Source organism: Vidua macroura, chromosome 5 (assembly GCF_024509145.1).
Source record: "Vidua macroura isolate BioBank_ID:100142 chromosome 5, ASM2450914v1, whole genome shotgun sequence".
Classification (NCBI taxonomy): domain Eukaryota; kingdom Metazoa; phylum Chordata; class Aves; order Passeriformes; family Viduidae; genus Vidua; species Vidua macroura.
In genome coordinates this window covers 53,809,796-53,829,915 of record NC_071575.1, presented here as the reverse complement: position 1 = coordinate 53,829,915, position 20,120 = coordinate 53,809,796, and the positions used below count along the sequence as shown (strand labels likewise).

Genomic DNA, 20,120 nt, shown 5'->3' with positions numbered 1-20,120 from the left:
GGCAACAGACCTTAGGCCTATAATCAGTGGTTCAGAACAATGGTGCAGTCTTTAATTATATGATGAAGTATTTTTGCACCAGGCTTACTTCTGCAGAAGTTGGAGAACACACAGAAGAAGAAGCAGAAGGCTGGATGCTAGAAAGGATAGCCTTGTAAAATGAACCAGAAAAAAAGCCACTGTTGACCGGAGCAAAACTAAGAAGTCAGACATGAATTCCTTCATAGCTGAAGCAGGTACAAATCTCTTCTATCCCCACAAGTCAGAGTGCTTAGGCTTAGATTAGGGTAACTGAGTTTTGTTTGTCTGGGACACAGAATAGCACCTTTCTGACTCCATGTCTATGTCTCTACCAAGCTAGTGTTTCAGGTTCCAAGCAGAAACACTGGGAATTTTACAGCTTGTAAATATATTGACAGAAAAAGTTTGAGCAAACTGACAGTTCAGCAACAGACTATTTGGGGAAAAGGACTGGAAGAGGAAAAGAACTCATCTTGTAGGCACCTCATATAAGAGTATAACACTGGAAACAGCAGTCTATGTTCTTTTCTCTTATTACCTATGTAGGGTAGCAATATTTCTTTACCTTGATGTTTTGGTGTTGGAGGAATTATATCAGGGGGATCACAGATAATAACCCCTTCTTTCAACTCAGCAGAATGCACTGTTTCACCAAAGGTACAGCAAACCTTGTCACTCTCAGACAAAGTTGGCAGTGGACTTACAGTCAGTTCCACCTGGAAAAAATTTTTAAAGGTAAAGTATTTGGAAGAAATGAGCTAAGACCCAGTAAGACTTGGAAAAATTCAATTTCAAAAGTGATATTTTAGCTAGCATCACAGAACATGGCTCTCCTTTTCATTTTTTACTTCTTCCCATCTGTTAATCTTTTCTCCTTAAACCTCTACCAATCTTTCCAGGCTTGGTCTTTGTTGAATCAGACTGATACAAAAACCTCTTGTCCTGTCAATGCATTAGACCAGAACAAAACTGTCTGTACAGATACACCCAAAACCTTTTATTCTTGTCCTCAGCATCCAGTTTAGCAACAGTAAACAGAATGGCTAACACTTAAACCCTGACAAAATTAATTAATATTACATTAACCTTAGGTGTTCTTAGTGAATAATGAAAACAGAGCTGGATAGGCTGGAAATGGTGGAGTTTGAAAGAGATGAACAGAAAAGTGGCTTCCTCAAGACTCCAGGCAAATGCAAAAAATCCAATACTGAGAAAGGATTTCTGAGTGGTGATGAGATCTTAGCTTCCTCAGTGAAAGAAAGCATTTGAGAAACTAAAAAATAACAAAATAAGATGGGAAAACTTAACAAGGAAAGAAAACAATTCAGCTGAAATTTGGGATGTTGTTCTTGACTTAATGTTTCAAGTGGGTTAATTATACAGTCTAACTTTTTCCATGTTGTATTGCCAGTAGAAAAGACAATTATCCCTTTCTCACTGAAAGCAGTTATACTCTACTAATATTTTTATTCAGCATGGAAATGGCCTTAACACAATGCTGTTTACATCATTTAGAAATGGAATTGAAGTGACTTGAAAGAAAGTTTCTTTATTTCTGATTAAGAGGAATTAAAAGCCATTTTATTGATTTTACTTGGTGAAAACTCAGTCCGCATTGGCATGCTCCATTTGGAATTAGAGACACCCTATGACACCTGATCACACTCCAAAAACTCAATTTTGTTGCCACAGAGTAATTTTGCATGCTGAATTTACTTTCTCTGTGTATCCGCTGTGTAGGCAAATCCACTGCTGATTTTAAAGCAACAGTTTATGGCTTCACTGCTTACTTAAGTTCATGCTCAAGTAAGCTGAAAGGGTAGCATGAAATCTCCCCTTCCAATTACTTTTGATGAGTTGTACAACAGTGTGCAACACTTTCATAATATTCAGGTAAGTGTAAGTGCTTTATCATCCATACTTTGGTTTACAGAGGTCAAAAACATGAACTCAACCTGCAAGAACAGCAGGCAAGAAAGAGCACTGTGAGAAATGACAGAGACTGAGATACCAAAACAGCCTCCTATTCCTAGTCTTCACTGTGCATAAAGAAATCAGATATTCATCTTTCTGGTAGTCACATCAATGTGCTTAAAGAATATTTATGGAAATCATCTTCCTGTTATACCTTAGCAGGAGCTCTGCGACTCATATTTAGAGGGTCTGCACTAATGATAGTCACACATGTGCCACTTGGACTCCACAGCCAGTGGTTCTCCTTATCAGCTGCACCACAGTCTGCCTTCTTTGTGCACCTGGAAAAAAAGGAAAAAAACCCAAAGCAGTATTATAGCTGGACTATGCTTTCTCTGAATTACGCAATAATTTCACGATTAGAGACTGAAATTACAACACAAGATGACTACAAATTTGCTTTAATATTGACTAGTGGGGTTGCTATTAGAGAATTTTTAACAGAATAAGTGGTGCAATTACAACTGATGGTTTGACATGTCAAGAGCAAGTGCCTATACTATTTTGGACAGCACCTTGAATCAGACAACCCAAATCCAGGCAGTGACAGCATAGGAATCACAGGGCAGTGGAGCCATCTGAAATCAAGCTGATAATCTTCATTGCAATATGTAACAACATTCTGAGTGAGAGGGCACAGACTGTCTTTTTTCTGCAGGTCAAATGGCAGACACCTATGTGCTGCCACTGATAAGACACAACACTCAAGAGAGCAAGATGCAACAAAGAAGTATTGCTGGGGGCATACAAGCTTGTGGAGAGCTTCTGTGTAACTCCAGTGCTAGAAACGTTATTTTGTAGGGAATATTTTCATTAGCAACTGCCACTATTTAAGACCTCTTTCTGCCAAAGCAGTGTTACAATTATGGGAAGACAAGAGCAGTTGTGTGGTCTCACCAAAAACACTGGAAGATTTTCCCAGCTCAAGTACAGGAAGAAATGCTGCAGTACAGAAGCTGTGTGTGGCTACAAAAGCTTGTTGAGGTGGGGACAGTCTCATGTATATTCTTTCCATTCTGTGCAAAGTTTAAAAGAAAATGCTGGAGGATCTCTGTCTGCTGTAGCAGAAAGTTGACTATTAACTCATCAGGGGCTTTAATGCAGTGCAGCTGTCGCACAGCTCGGTCAAACCTCCTTTAAACAAATCATTTACATACAGAGTAAACATTCACATTACATATCCCTAAACACACTACTAAGTGCTGTGTGTGATCATGAGACAGAACTGAAACTTAGAAATGAAGAACTTTTTTTCTCGCCTTTGGAAATAATATTAGCAAATGTGAAAATTCATGTTTGCCTGTTCTCAGAAACCATTAATATTTTGAGATATTGAGGTCAGTGGTCATATCAGAAACCTGAAGGGAAATCTAAGGAAAATTGTCTTTTTTATGATATATGCCAAAGCCTTCAACTCCCAGCAGCCCAGGAGGAGTTTGAGGTTACATTCCAAATTCTCAGGCTTCATCCACAGCAACTGAAACCCCAGGCTGAAGGAGTTACAGTATATTACATAAACCTGCACACACCACATAAGTTTCTCTGCAGTGTTCCATATTATGCTACATCAGGCTGATTGGTAACCTAATGTGATAGTTCACAATTTCAGGCAGGAAACTAGAAGCCTGAAATTCATCTGCATACTATAATTAAACAGCCCCTTTGTTCCAACAGCAAGAAGTTAGAATCACGAATTCCCAACCACTCATGCCAAGGGGTTAATTAACTTAGTAGTCAAAAAGAGAACTGCAGGACTGCTCTTCCCTTTCGGCACTCTAATCAATGCAGAGTGTAAAGAAGAGACATTCCAGGGCTGTTCAGTGCTGTCCTAGTTTACATGTGCTTGAATATTCATTCAGTGAACCTCTGCAGATAGTCAGCAAAATGTCACTTTCTGCTCTTCTGCAGGCAGGTGAGGGTTCCCTGTAGCTACACATCTTGATAGATGATTATGTAAAACCAGCATTTGAGCTATACACCCTGTCTTTCTTTTATGTTCTTTTTTACATTTTACTGATGTATTTTAAATACATGCTATAGTTTCTGAATCTGAAATAGGGAGTATTTTTTTTTATTTTCTGGGAGACCATGTGACTGTACAATTGAAAGAGTGATAAAACATGCAATTAGAAGATGTATAATCATTCTCACTACCAGCAGAAAAGTATATTTTTTCCCAAAATAATCAAATCTGAAGAAGTCAATGGGGACTTGTGTACAGAACATTGATATCAATGTCTGTGTGATAAAATTAAATGACTGTCAGGAGCATAAGGCTGAATACGAAGAGCTGGGATCACCATGCCAAGCAGTGACCCAGAGCACACGTCAGAACTGGAGCAGCTCCCTGCCTGCAGCTGAGCACACCTGGCAGCACTCACCTGCCCTCCCTCACGCACCAGCCGCAGTACGGATCCCTCGCTTGGGCACACTTCTCACAGTCCGTGTACTTGTGGCAGTCCTGCACAGGTAATCGGTACACCTGGAAAACCAAAAGCAAGGCAAACCTAACAGCTGAAAATGGCATAAGGAGGTGGAAACATTTGTGGACTTAGCTGTACAGTGTCACTGCCTGTGGCAGCTGTATTATTATACTCAGAGCTCAGCCTGATTTTAACAAAATATGTATAGAACCAGTCTGTTCTTTTACCCCTTAACAAAGTCTAAATTCACATACTTTTTTTCTGCTTTTTTTTTCACTCCAGTATTATCTAATCTGTCTTCAAAGTAATGTAGGACATTGTTATAATCAAGAATTATGAGCAAACTTTACAAAAATTGAGCTTTTCAGTTCCTCCAGTTATATTACCTGTGGAAATCTGCACCTCAGGACAGAAACTGCATCAGTGATACTCTGAACTCAAGAAGCAGCTACTGCAGGGTGGATACTTTCAAAAGATGAACTTGGTACTGACTAGATAATTTTCTAAAGAGAATATTCTTCTCTCCCTATCACTACCATGGAGGTGAAATTGTTTGGAAATGCACTTCCAGACAGAAGGCATTTCAGAAAGTCTGCAAGCATGAGAGAGCCAGGGCGTTTTGGGTTACTGCACTTCTCTGTGCATAACCTTCCACCATGGAATACATTCACTAAATAAAATGGAAATAATTATGACAGGAAACAGCAGGGGAAAGAACATCATCAGTTCTCATGTCTCATTTCCCCAGTAAATATACAGCTTCTAGTTTTGATTTCCTTTGGTGCGGAGAACAAACAACGTTTTCTTTGGCTCACAGAAAGAAGAGCCATTTCTTTTAGCTATGCTGCTGCAATGATGCAAGAGGAAAACAGGACATACATCTTCCCGTTTATGACTACATTTTATTTTTAAAGAGCACAAAAAATGTAGAAACAGAAACTCTGAGAGGTAGGCTTTATAGTCTCATTTTAATATAATGCCAGTCTCATCTCACTGGCAATTATGAAGTTACTTTGACAGTCTGAGTTTGGCCTTTTCTTCATATTCGGAGAGTTAAAGAAAATTACTTAGTTAAGACAAATGTCAATATTGTGCATTTTTCTTGCATTTATTAATAGAGGGGTTTACCTTTTCAGCATTCTCTTCTTTTTAGCTAACTGGAGCTGCATCACTGGCACTCATTCACTAACTGGTACCCATAAGTAATTTAATATCCAGTCAATGATTTTTTTTTATTTGACAAAATATTTGTTTCACAATTCTGGCAGGCATAAACAAGCCCTAGAGATTGCCCTCTCTGCAAGTTTTGTGTGACCTTAATGACAAAAAAACCCACCAAACCGAAACCAAACCCAAAAAACCAGCTCCTTTAACGGCCAATTACAAAATGCAAATAAATTAATTTTAGGGCTTTTTGAGTTGGCACTCTAAATCAAAAAGTGTTAAAAACTAAAACAAGCAAACAAGCTTAGTCATGGTAAGTGACTGCTACAGACTTCTGCTTTCCTCCAAATACATTAAGTACCTTAAGGAACCTGGGATCCTACCAGTGATGCACACTTGGAATGAACCAGCATGAGCAGCACAGGGGTGCTAACTCCTTTCCAAGTCCCACAAGAAGGTGCAAGGGTTTCTCCTGCACTCTGTTCAAATTTTAGGAGCAGAGGGAACTGAATGCTGAAAGCATTTGCTCAAAATCCCCCACTGCTCTTGGCACCACAACAGAAGCCGGGAGAAAAGAGGGGAGAAAGGTGAAACCGGAAAGGAAGAGCTTGATTCTCACTGTGGATCTTAAACTCTGTATTGTTTTTCCCTGTGTTTCTCTGATTTCTTTTTAAAGAAGTTATCATCTACCACATCACCTCTTCCTCTTTGTTCAAGTGCTCACAGAACCCAAGAAATTAATTTCTAAATGCTGGGACAGTCTGCATCTGCCAGGTAGCTCAGCAGCGTGCATGCCTGTCAGTGCAGCCAGTTATTCTTTATTGTTTACCTTTAACCATTAAAACACACAAATCAGGGTTCTGATATCTCTATTCCCACAAGCCACAGCCATGCCTAACCCAGAAATACATATTTCATCTCTTATTCTTCTCCCCTTGCTTATGTCACTTTGTTTCTCCCAGCTCCGAATGCCTCCATTCTCCTCCTGTCTATCTACTTCTAAAAGTGGGTGGGACTGCTCACTGTAATTAACTCCTGGAGATGACAGTAATGCAATGCCATTACAGAGCTCCTAACTTTAGCTATTCATATTTAAGCTAAACGGGTTTTGTAAAAGAAAGCTATTATTCAGATTATTCAGAAACTGCAGTGTCTACAAGAGCTACTTGGAAAAGATTTAAGTTACACCCTTTCTTCAGCAGAAATTTGCTGCATTCTAAATTTAAGTGTTTTGTAGTGATTGATTTTTTTTTTTTTGGCAGTTGTCTCTGAAAAAAAAACTTTATGCTGTCTTTCTGAATTCTATCATTTTAAGCTGACTGTCACCAGAAAGCTTGTCTTGTCTTCCTTCAGTGTTGCTGCTATCCCTTACATTGTTCAGCAGCACACACAGTAGCCTGGTGCAGACCTCAGGGTTTTTACACAATGTGCCAGCTTGTCAAATGGGGGGCCAGGCCACCCGGAGTTTTGTGGACAATGTTGAAGCTTGGAGTTGTGTTCCAAATCTGAACAGAAGCCAAATGAGAAGTAACAACAACTAAAAAAAAAAAAAAAAAAAAAAAAAAAAAAAAAAAAAAAAAAAGTAACCCCTCTCTCACACCGTCATATTATTAAATGCTTTATCCGTTGTTTTTCTGGCATTTTTTCTAATGTTGTCTCTAGCCTAAAAACCTTCAGCTAGTCTATAACATTCCCACAGCAGGAATTTATATTAATCCTTTTATAAAACAGCCAGAAAACATTTTTCTTGCACTGTCTTCCCAAATACTCTCCTTTCACAGCCCACTCATTCTCCCTGTGTCAGTGGTGCAGAACATTTCTATGTTGCATTCCACGTCACTGGCAGGGCTGCAGATGGTCACAGCCTGTCACCCACCTTGTCCTGGAGAGCTGCTGAACAAAGTGTTTGAGGCTGGCAGCTCCAGCCTCCACAAAGAAAAGTGTCAGAAGAGGATTACCCCTGGAGGTGGAGGAGAAATCTGGCATCCTTCTCATTTCCTACTTGCTTTTTTCCCTCCCATTTTTTACAGACCTCCATTGTGCCTTCACCTTACAGCAAAAATAAGGGGTCTAGGAGAGATTGGCCATGCCTTTCCTAGTGAATTTGGACTTTTCCTACTGTACTCAGTTCTACCAGAAGCTTAATGAAAGTGTTTCCCAAATATATAATTCTCTCCATTGGTTCTTAGTTTTTGACACTAAGACTCACAAAAACTACCGGTGGCTTTACAGACATGTCAGTGAGAGCACGTCAGGAGAGCATCCTGAGTCCTGAAGCGCTCTTCAAAGGATCTGATGGCAGCTACAGCACCTACTGGTACCCTAGGCATCCCACACTGAGTGCTAGGGCTGCCTGACCCTGAGGCATGCTGGTGCCAAACATCTCCACTCCATCCGTCTCACAGAGCCTGTATGACAGCTCCAGAGGGGAACTCACTTCCAGTTCCCTGTTGCTAAGCATCAGGGACATTACAGGTCTCCAAGTCACAACATGTCCATCAGCTTAAACTTGAGAAAAGTCTCCATACACACAGAGTTGTGGGAGTCCCACCAAATAGGGAAATTTCCAGGAACAACTGGAAAATACATAAATCTCAGGTTAAGCTGCAGAGAAAGTGAAAGAGGGCCGGGTCCTTAATGCAAGCAGGACACGTTACCTTGTCTGTGGTCATCACGTACAGATTTTCTTGGGTTTGATCAAGGACCAGATCCTTCTTTACAGGTTTGTTTAGTTCAATGGTAAGAGAGCTGTACTCAGTTGCAGTGGATGACAGGAACACCTATTTTGTGGAAGAAAAAAAAAAAGGTGGTTAATGTTGCCTTTTCCCCACAATTATCATTTTATCTGGCTACTGCTGTAAAAGACAATAAAAATGTTTCTAAAAATATATTAAGAACAAAAGGAGGACTAAGGCACATCTTCAAGAAAGACATTGAGGTGTTGGAGAGTATTCAGAAAAGGGCAATAGCAATAGAGATGGTGAAGGGTCTGGAGTACATGTCTGATGAGGAGCGGCTTAGGGTGTTCAGTCTGGGGAAATAGAGGCTCAGGGGAGACCTTAACACTCTCTACAACTACCCAAAAGGAGGTTGTAGTGAGGTGGGCACGGTGAACATCACCATGTCCACCACTAAATCATGTCTCTAAGCACCACATCCACATGACTTATCATGTGGTTTGGTGGAACTTGGCAGTGCTAGGTTTAAGGCTGGACATGGCCATCACTCTCCCTCAAGAAAGAGAAGGCGTTTAGTGTTGCAGTCTTGATATTTTAACATCACAAACATGTCAAACCTTGAGCACCACACAACCAGAATTTATCAGAGCTTCAGCTTGGGCTTTGTATTGCTACCTCTATTCACTGAATGGCCAGAATGACTACAAAATGAAAAGTTGCTCTTAAATCAGTATGAGCTTGAATAGAGATAAGGCTAAAGCTGTTAGATTACCTAAGGCTGTTTATATAAAGCTCTCAGTAGGTATATAATCCTTTGGGAAAATGTCATTCAGGCAATGCTAATTCAATCTGTGTATCAGATAGCCGAGGTACATCAGAAATAATGTGTCTTTCCTTTGAGATGAAAAAAACCAAGCTCCATGAGAATTTGCTCCTAGTATGAGATCTTATAAATCCCATTTTGACTTTCAGTTCATAACCTTTTATATACCTTCCAGTCTTTTAATCCAGTTTGTTACCTTAAGAATTTTACCATCCGATGTTCCCAGAAAGGCCACGGTGTGCCCGTTCTCCACAGCCACAGTGACGGCCGTGAGATTCATCCCTTCTTTCTGCAGCACCGGCTTCTCTATAACACCATTCCTACTTCCCAAAAGGTACGGCAAGTGTTCGTAGCCACAGGGGAAATTTTTGCTTGCATTCTAATAAGGAATAGCAATACAGAGTGATGTTAAACATTCAGATCACTAATTCCTAGCTAAGAATGAAGTGCAGCCGTATTACTAGACCATATAATACCCCTCAGCTACTGAAGAGTAGGAAGAGAGAGATGGATTGTCTGGGCATTTGCCCCCAGCCAACAGGCAGTAATCAGATGGTAGCCTGCTAATTGAGAACTGCTTCCATGCTTTCACTTTCCAGGAATCACAGGGAGAGAAGTTTTTTTTCTGTTTCATTATAGCAGCAGTTTAAAAATTAACCAGTTGGTTTAATTAAAATGAACATGTCATAGAGTCTGGTTTAACCAACTTCGTCTTGAAGACTGCTTTTTAAATTGCTGTTTTGTTTCTTACTTTGCTGCAATCCATAAAAAAGCAACTCCCTGGCAACTGTCTCATGAACTTCAAAACACTCCCTTCTCACTATGCTTTAATCCTGAGCGGCAGCAAGAGCTACCAGAAGGAAGTTCATTCACACCTTGCCTTTCCTGCTATATTTGGTAACAAAACCATGTTTCTGATCTCAAATCCACACCTTATTTTTGTCAGGAGCCACGGACACTCATCACATTCAGGATTTCTGTGTTTGATGCTCACCCCATATGCAGGGTACTGTAGCAAGTAACACTGGTGGTTTGAAGCAAAATGTGCAATTTTGACTCATCAGCACTAGTGACTTAGTGTGTGGGAGATGGCTTCAGTCTCACAAGATGAAAAATTATGGGTCAATACCAAAAAAAGGTATTCCCATGCCCCATCTCTTCAGCTGTTCACTCCTCTCCCTGGACTACAGCACACCACTTCTCAAGTTGTGCTCAGACAGCTGCTTATGCAAGTGTGTACCTTGTTTGGGCTGCGAAATTAAGACATCCTCCTAAAAGCTGGTTGAGTTATTTTTAAGATGATTCTATTTCTCAACCCAGTTTAGGGTTGGCTGCAGTAATGAATGAGTGGCATGCACAACTGGGGCTTGGAAATAGAGTGATGTGGGCAAAACAGTCATAAAACCAACAGAAATACTGAAAATTGCCTCTTAGAGACAGTCATAGGTTGAAGAACAATAACTGAACGGTTTTAACAGTACCCTTCAAAAACCTTATAGTCAAGGCCATAAAAGGATGGCTATCATGCTATACAAGTATTTTGAACCACATCAAAATATGAACACTACCTGAATACAGGAAATCTGGGTATTTCAGTTGTCTAACAATACAAGTGAGAAAAAATGCTGAATTACAGATACATCTAAAAGATTCTTAATACCATTTAAGAGCATTGTAAATACACTGACTGAAACTACAATTATCTGTAGTGATCACCTGGAAGCTGATCATGGATGCAAAAAGCCCCTGCATTTGACTCAATAACTCCCATACCAGAAGGAACCCTTTAAAAGAAATGCATTTAGGAAAGCAATACTTGTCTTTGAGAAAACATCAAATCCTTTCAAAGAGACTCAAAATTTTGTGATTTCTTACTTAACCTAGTCCACAACCCCCCCACATTCTATTTCTATAGTGAATCCATCTACTGAGTTTTTAGTCATCTTAGTACAGTTTAGCTCAAAGCCACCCCAAAGCATATAGTTGTATATGTTCCACAAACTTTAACACAGATTCAAAAACTGATATTTATAGTGTTCGTATTACCAGTCCATGTAATGCACATGGGTTTTCTGCTGAAAAAAGTTTGTAAAATGAGCTGGTATTCTTTTTAGTGTAGCAATCATTCCGGTTTTTTTCCATCTTTTCATTGATCTGCCGCAAGGAAAACACACACATGGCAGATTTTAGAGAGCCATCATCTTTGTTTACTTTGCTGAAGAGTGCAAGAAGAACTTTGTCATCTGAGGGAGTATCTGCAGATTGCCCCTCCTGAGCCATGCTCTCAGCCAGTTCTTCTCCAGGGGTAGTGACATAAGCAGAATGACAGTGGTCATAGGCACCATCATCATCATCTTTGCAACCCAAGTCCATTTCAAAGTAGGAATAATAATGGGCATCATCTTTGCACAGACGTGCAATCAGTGTGCGGTTGTTGGCAGGTTGTTTCTCTTGTTGATTAAAAATAAAATAAACATAATTTTTATCCTCAAAAACTGCCACAAATTGTTGTGTGCTTGATGAGGGATAAGCTGACTTAACAGCTGCTGAGTCTGTATACATTTCAAAAATGTCTTTCCCATCCCTGGCGTAAAGCTGCCGAGTGCTGATTATGATCCCATTGTCATTTGGTCCATTCCCTTTCCCAACAAACAGCACTTGGTCATTATTCAAGGAAGTGATCAGTCCCACAGTTGATACATTCTCATCGTTGCTTGCTACAAAGGACTTTTCTCCACTACTGTCTACGTAATACTTCTCATCACTAATGTTCTGTAGATCTCTGATGGCACAGATTCCCTTAAAAAGGCTTCCACATACCACAGTTGTATTATCCACCTTGTTCAGCAACAGTAATTTGTTATAATTGTCAGTCAGTACGGCCTCTTTACATTGATTTTCAACAATGGGAGGTGTGCATTTTTTGTTGTCCTTTCTTGGACCTGTTTCTACAGATCTTATTACTTCCAGGTTTTCTGTAAGCTGATACAGTGCATTTACCACTCCCAAATAGATTATCCCAGTGTCTTTATCCACTGTTAGATGATTTAGCTCTGTAGCACTCTGAAAAAATTTTAGTTCCTCATTTCTGGATAAGGTGATGCAAAAACAGCTCAAGATGGTCAGTGTCCAGATCCATAAAGCCATTTCTATGTAGTACCTAAAAAGGGAAAGAAAAGAATAACATGAAACATATAGAAAAATACAGTTTACACAAAACTGAGAAATGTGGGAGTTTTTCATTACTTAAATACACTTATCCTTGTGCAGGTGTAGACAGCATGAAGATTATGGAAAGCCTCAAATCCTGTTAATTGCCTAGGAATTTAATCTGTTGGGGAAAGATTTAACAAGGTCATATGTCTAAATGATGATCATATAACCAATTAGATTGATTATATGATTGTGCTAAAGTACAATGAGAACAGCCAATTTGAAACAACACGGAGTGACAAAATGTGGTAGTGCTTGTCCTGACTGCATCATACCGTGTCAATTATTTACTGCTGAACATTTAAAAATAATTTGGAGAATCTGAGTTTCGGGTAGCTCCTCCTTAAGACGTGTGTGGGGGGGAATGTACATAAAAGTGTTGGAAACATTTTGTATTGTGGGCTTTCCCCGGAAAGGAAAAAACCTTCCACTGCATACAAGCAAGTCTGGATCTGGCTGCTGATGCTTTTTGAGAAGGTATTAAACTAATCCTTCATCAATGTGAAGCCAGAAGATGGTAGACCCCTTAATATGCAACATTGACTTTTTCTGCTGGTATGCATTTAGCTCCAACACTTTCATTCACTAGAAACTTAATAGTTTCAAATCTGTCCTAAGAACATCACTTAAATTTTTTTTGGGAGTATGAGTCTGTTACCATTTCTTAAAATCCCTTTCAGAATTGTTAGTTCCCAAGCAGATCACCTGGCTGTTTGGAATTAGAGAAAGACCTTCTGAAACTTGTAAGCAGGGGTCTAATTTTAATCTAAGAGTTAAATGAGGAGTCTTGGCTGACTTCCTAAGGCCTGAACATTTTGTTAGTGTTTTCTCAAAGTGTTTAGTTCTGAGAGCAGAAAACAAAAGGTGGCATGCTTGGAAACATTGATGTTAGGGGGAAAAGATGACTACTGTTTGGAGGAAGATCAAATATAATCCATAATTTTTTCATTTTCAAAGTCAGCCATGGGGTTCTTCAATCTGATGAGAAAAGAACCTGTAAATTTGCAGGGAATCTCAAGTTAAATCTGAAAATACGTGGAATCTAAATAGAAAGGAAACAATTAAAAACATAGAAAAGACAAGAGAAAAATTTAACAAAGCAATCTAACAGGCAACAGTCTCATAGGAGGAGGAAAAGAAGATGAAATGCCAAAACCAGAAAATGAAAAAAAAGAAAACCTTTAAAAAATAACAATAAAAGAACCATGCTCCTTTGTCACCTATTACTTCTGTTTTGGCAATAGCAATAGATTCCGGTGGGATGTGAAAGAGAGTGGCTGAATCATCATTTATACTGGCTAACTAAGAATAAATGCTAACAACCTGGAGGAAAAGTTTGGGCAGGGAAGGAAGGACTTTTGTTGTGAGCATAAGTCATCTGTGAGCTTCCCAAACCACTGCAGCATTGCCAGCAATGCGTAAAGATAATGCCTGTCCTCTAGTATTTGAGCATGTTTTGCTCCTCTATGGAGAAAATGCACGTGCAATGGTGAGAACAACTGCTCTAAAATCAGAGTGAACTGAACTCGTAAATCCCCAAAAACCTACTAAAAGTAACTCAGGATAAATAAAACACTAACTTCAATCTTGTTTTGCTGAAGCTCCTATCATGTACCAAACTGAGTAGCTAGCTATAAAAATATGCCAAAGACAAGAAAGTACATCACCGGCAGCACGAGCTGGGCTTTCTAATGATAGATTGAGTTCCTATGACAGTGACCAAGAAAAGGCTAAGAATTATAACCTATTCTCCAGACACACAGACTTTAGCACATGCTTTGCAATGTAATGAAGTTTTGGATCTCTTTACAACAGCAGGTGACCTGCTCTAAGGAGCCCAGATTTCCTCTGAATTCTTCTCTTTTCTTACTGTTCCCAAGGACTCCAGTTTTCCAGCTTTGATCCCATTTTACTTCTCCATTGCTAAATGATATGTGATAATGCTTGTCATCTAGTTTCAAATATTATCCCTTACAGTTATCTGCAATGAAATAAAAAAAACAGCTTGACACACTACTGCAGTGTTTTTTCATACAGGTTTTTACATTTCAGTGTTTTTATCATTCTATTACCTATTGCACAAGGATCAAATGCAAAATTGAGATTAATTTGCTCCTGCTTTTTTCACAAGGTAATTATTTTTAGATTATTATAATCTCTGCTCTCAGTCAAAGAAAACCCCATAAATAGCTCTACTTGCAAAATATGCCTTAAATGAATGGAAAATAATTAATTGTACCTTAATTTCTGTACTCATTCCCCTCCACATTCCTGTATTTCATTGGATTGAAAACCCCCATTTTGTCCATTGGTGGCACCCAGGACACAAAGGCTGCATTTGCAATACTCCTGCCATTGTCCCAGAAGAACGAAGAGTCTTGCTGGTCCATGACAGAACCAGAATAAAAAGCACATTTTGCATGTCTAAACCAGGCTCTCAGAGGATTAATTAATTCTCTGTATAAAAATGGGTAATGCTTCCTCCCTACTATTTTCTGCCTTGTTTACTTATAACATTTTTTACTTGAATTATTCAGAACTACATGCACTCTCCATTAATAATGCCTTATCTTTGTTTGTTTATTTGTTTGCTTTTGTTATTTACTCCTTGCCACTCCTGTCTGCAAACCCCCATCAGATTAGTTCAGATCTCTATGCAAGGTAACAGTTCATGATTCTCTGTATTTATTAGTTTCACTTTCCATCCTCTCTCCAAAGCAAATAGTAAACAAAAATTACATACACTATGAAGAGATTCAGAAGTAAACTCTCCTTCACTTATCAAAGAGTAGGCTTAAGAAAATTTAAAAAGCAAATAGAATGAAATGACATAAACGACAACCACAGGCCACTTTCACCTGTTTTTAACTTAATTGGGAAGAAGCAGTTGGAAGAATCCTTCTATGACCAGCTGGTGTGATAAGAATGCCAGAGCTGTTATTAACACGGGTGCTGTACTGAATTAGATGCTCTGGTAATGTATCAAGAAGCAGTCTCCTGCTGTGAAAAACTTCCGTTTTAAATGAACAAGTTGCAGAAACACAAGAGAAAAGGTGTAAGAAGCATAGGCTAGAGCACGGAATCCATGATGTTCTGCACAGGAAATGTATTTCTGATGGCTTAGTCACATACTTTATTTACACACAGGCCTGGGTGGCTTACTCTAAGTCATGCCCTGGTCCTGAGAGCTGCCATACACCCTCCACCCTCAATTTGCACTTAGTTTTAAGCCCTTAGCAGACTCATGATAAAAGAAGACCAACAGAGCATTTGCTCACATAATTTTTTTTTCTGTCTCAAAGTCTTGTCTCCATCCAGCCTCTTGTCCCCTCTACTGCTTCCTACAAGAAATATGAAATTCTAGGATTTATGTGCAGGAAACACAAGGCATCCAGGAGAACACTTCATACAGAGAAACTGCCATAAAGTGACACCATGCTGGTAATCACACAACTACCAGAGCTCTGCCCCACAGAGATCAGTTTTAGACTAAGTACCCATAACTTTGTATCTTTCTACTCATGCAAGACCAATAACATTAAATAACACCCAATTCTTCAAAGGCATGAAGAAAAAAGGAGCATCTACAAGAACAAAGTGAGCTTCAAATTGACTTTGCATTATTATAAACAGCCCTAAGAACTAGTACTAGCACCATGCTGCCTGGACTTGACAGGTGTTCTCCTTCAGTGTAAAGTCATTTGCTGTGCCTGAACACAGGAACCTTCAACTTTCCAGCCATTCCGCATCACCTAAGCCTTTGATATATCTTTAGCTTTGCTCTAATTAATTTCTTACTTTTGCTTCTGCTGAAGTGAAAGAATACCAAATTTTGCCTGAAACTGGAATAACTGAGAACTAAAACAAGTGTTATTCCCAAAAAGCAATGGACAAGAAAATCTTCACTGAAGGAATAATCTCACCATTTTAACTTCTGTGTTTTTTTTTGCAGAATATTTCCTCATGACTCACATATATACTTAATTAAGCCCTGCTACATCATCTCATCCAGACAAAATTTTTTTACTTGAAATTCTGGTCTAGAGACAAGCACTTCTGCCAAAAAAGGCAGGTACTGATATGCTTTAACAGTGAGATGCAGAAAACTGTGGTTCTCCCAGCAAACTTTCCCTTAATCAGAGGGACTCCAAAAGATGTACAGGGCACTTAAATTGGAAAAAAAAAATAGTAAAAAAGACTCAAAAATTGTGACATGAAAAAGGTAAAATCCAAAGAATGCACTCCAATGACATGGTTATTTGGGGAAAGATGAATGAAAATTCTCTTCTCTTTCATTTTGAGTAACTTTTTAGCTTTTGTTAAGTGTGCCAGAGGTTTCAAAGAATTCAGCTTTCAGTTTTGGGCTCAAAAGAAGTCAAATCAGAAACTGGAGAATGTATGAGAAGCAGAGGATAGCAGATTTTCAGTCTGGATTTGAAAGCTTCTACTTTTGCAAGAATTGTAGGTAAAAGTAAACTCTTCCTCAGTTCCAACTTTTACTACTATTTCCTAAAACAAATGAGTGATGGTTCAGAGAATGAATCACCTAGAATAACACTTCAGGATTCACACCTATTTCCCAAGATTATGGCAACATACTAGAAAGGTTTTGGACAGAGAGGAACAACTCTGTTGGTATACTATGCCACACATCCAAAATTGGTAGAACCAGTGAGAATAGTGATCACTGTGATGGTGTCCATCCTGTAACTGTGACAGTTTGCTGCTAGCAGATGGGACCTGTGGGTCAGAAAACTGTGGGAGGTCATGCTGTGGAGAATGAGAAACCAATATCCTCTTCATTAGATGTTGTGATAGCCTGTACTGCTCAAAAAGAGCAATTTTCCTTCCCTTTCACTTCTCAAAACACAATTTGCTAAGATGTATAGACTATCTTTATATGGAACAAAAAATCCCATCAGGTCAAACTGCCTGTAAACTGGTAACATATGGACAAATACTTTAATATTGTTTCTATTCCTGGTGTAGAAGACAAAATCTTTGCTTGTTTTCACAAGACAAATTTTTAAATGTTTTATTTTTTCTTTTTTTTGAGTAACTTTCAATAATATAAAATTTCTTTTTTTTTTAATATGTGTAATCGTTTTATTGACACGGATCTTCTGTTACAAGGACTAGTTGAAAATTATAGATTTGTCAAGGAAATAATGAATGTTATACCCTCAGTCCCTCTGTATTTTGTTGGTGTTTCTTGCGGTCCCTGGGAAAACAAATGGAAGACACATGGAAACACAAATTCAGGTTACTAAAAACGTGGGTTTCTTATATCAAGAATAAGCTGTGGTGCCCACTAAATCACTCTGTCATTCCATTCCTTGGCTAAACAGCCTGAGAAAAATATGATGAAAGGATCAGGGGTTGAGATAAGGACAGGGAGATATCACTCATCAATTACTGTCACAGGTAAAACAGCTGCAACTTAGAGAAATTATTTTAATTTGTTGCCAATTAAAATCAGAGAAGGATAATGAGAAATGAAACCAAACTTTAAAAAACCTTTTCTGCACACCCTCCCTTTTTCCTGGGCTCAATTTTACTCCCAAGTTCTCTACTTGCTCACTGCAGTGCAGAGAGGTGGGGTCGGTTCATCACACGTCTCTGCCACTCCCTCTTTGTCACACTCTTCCCCTGCTCCAGCATGTGTTATGTCCCACATGAGACAGTCCTTCATGGTCTTCTCCAAAGTGATTCCTTCCCATGGGCTGAAGTTCTTAATGAACTTTTCCAGAGTGGATCCCTTCCACAAGGTGCAGTCCTTCAGGAACAGACTGCTCCAGTGAAGGTCCCCCACGGGGTGACAAGTCCTGCCAGCAAACCTGCTGCAGTGTGGCTCCTCTCTCCACAGGCCACAGGTCCTGCCAGGAGCCTGCTCCAGTATGAACTCTCCACAGGTGTGGGGTCCTCCAGGAGCTGCAGGAGGCTTGCTGCTCCCCTGTGGTCCTCCATGGGCTGCAGGGGCACAGCTGCCTCACCATGGCCTGCACCATGCAGGAGAATCTCAGCTCTGGTGCCTGGAGCACCTCCTCCCTCTTATACACTGACCTTGGTGTCTAAAGAGTTGTTTCTCTCACATTTTTTTGCTACTCTCTCCTTGCTTCTGTTGCACAGTAGTTTTTTCCCCTTCTTAAATCTGTTATCCTGGGATGCTACCATCATTGCTGAGCAGCTTAGCCCTGACCAGTCCAGGTCTGTTTTGGAGCCAGCTGGCATTGGCTCTGTTGGACATGGGGGAAGCTTCTGGCAGCTTCTCACAGAAAACACCCTTATAGTCCCCATTACCAAACCCTTACTATGCAAACCCAATATACCTATACCATGGTTTCATCTGTCAAGAATGAGTTTTACTTTGGTCCGAAGAGGAGTAAATCTATACCCTGTGCTTACATCATCATCAGAGGCCAGCAGTGTCTGGGAGAGGAGCATGTGCACTGCATGCTTCCCCTGGGAAAGGGGCATGAGCAAGAAGATGTTTCCATCACTCTGGAAACTCTCATCTTTCAGAAGATCTGAGATATCAGCAGCAAAAAGATCTCAGATAACTCACTGCCTGAGATAACCCATTAACCCAAGCAGATACTGTGGCATCCCACAGCCTGGTCAACTGGGAGCTCAAGGGCAACGGGATGTATTTGAAAGGATGAGGAAATGCTGTATGAGCAAGATGATCCAAAGGGAATTTTCAGGACTTTTTTTTTGACTTTTGCTTACATCCTTATCAGCCTTCACACAAGTTAAAAAGATGAATTTTGGGAACCTGAATCATCAATCATTTACCAAAGATCACCAAATCCTTCTCACGTCTTAAGAGGCTTCAAAGGGGTAGGGAGGGGATTTAAACAGGGTATGTCATCCAGCTCTAGTACCCTGGCAATTACAGTAAAACAGTATTGCTGCATACCACCAAGCCAAACAGAGATGTTTTCTTGTCCCACCTTAGAAAAGGTTTCTCCAGGCATTGCAATTGTATTAAGAGCTGAGGAGCACAACTGCCTTTTACAGTTGGTTCTGCATCCATCAGCATCCCAGCATACCTATGACAAGGACTCTCATGAACTCTGCAAAATTGGCAGGATTGTGTTAAAAGTTTAAGAGAGACAAACAGCTAGAAAATTCAGAATTCATATTAATAATTATATTATTAGCTTCAAGCGAAATTAATAACACTATTAGTAGCTGGAATCAAAACCTTTCATCTGTGCACACCTGAACTTTAAAGTATTTAGTATTCTGATCCAGATCCAAATTTAGAGCAAGAGGGAGCCATGTGAGCCTTAATTTTTCAACTAGGAGTCACTCAAAAGAGCATTAACAACAGGTAATGAGACTCAGAAAATGAATACTTAAAATTTTTTGCTATTGCACTCTAGAACTTACAATAATGTCCTGTTTCTGCAACATCAGCAGGCAAACAAAAGAGAAGAGTAGCACTTTGCAGATTTATATGCACTCTTCGAAGCAGAGACTAATGAATTCCCTGGTTCATTTCGGTCAGACCTGGCAGTGTTTTGATTTTGAAGAACTTTTATACCATAGGTTCTACCATAGTGCAAGGATGGGTTTTTTGGCTGGTGTTAGGATTCGAAATAAAATTTCTTTTAAGTGAAAATACTTTCAAGATTTTACAGTGCCAAACAGCTTTAAAAAAAAAGTCAATAAAAACAGCTGCTGTGGAAAGACCTCATTTGACAGCATTCATTACCAGCAATTACAGATTATAAACTACTCTGAGACAAGGTTAGCTTATGCCAGAGAGGTCTCTTGAAATCCTATTTTTACTATGAAGACAAGTGTTCATATTATCAT

At 39.5% G+C, this 20,120-nt stretch overlaps 1 protein-coding gene across 1 annotated transcript in view; it reads right to left on the bottom strand.

Annotated features, from left to right (window-relative positions):
- Positions 1–20,120, bottom strand: part of PLXNB2 (plexin B2) — a 173,818-nt gene that overhangs the window by 67,613 nt on the left and 86,085 nt on the right. Inside the window, exons 4-9 of the mRNA XM_053977842.1 lie at positions 11,130–12,243; positions 9,280–9,462; positions 8,240–8,362; positions 4,377–4,477; positions 2,150–2,276; positions 587–737 (exon numbers count right to left, since the gene is read on the bottom strand). Coding sequence (XP_053833817.1) covers positions 587–737; positions 2,150–2,276; positions 4,377–4,477; positions 8,240–8,362; positions 9,280–9,462; positions 11,130–12,243 — 1,799 coding nt within the window. The remainder of the gene's footprint in view (positions 1–586; positions 738–2,149; positions 2,277–4,376; positions 4,478–8,239; positions 8,363–9,279; positions 9,463–11,129; positions 12,244–20,120) is intronic.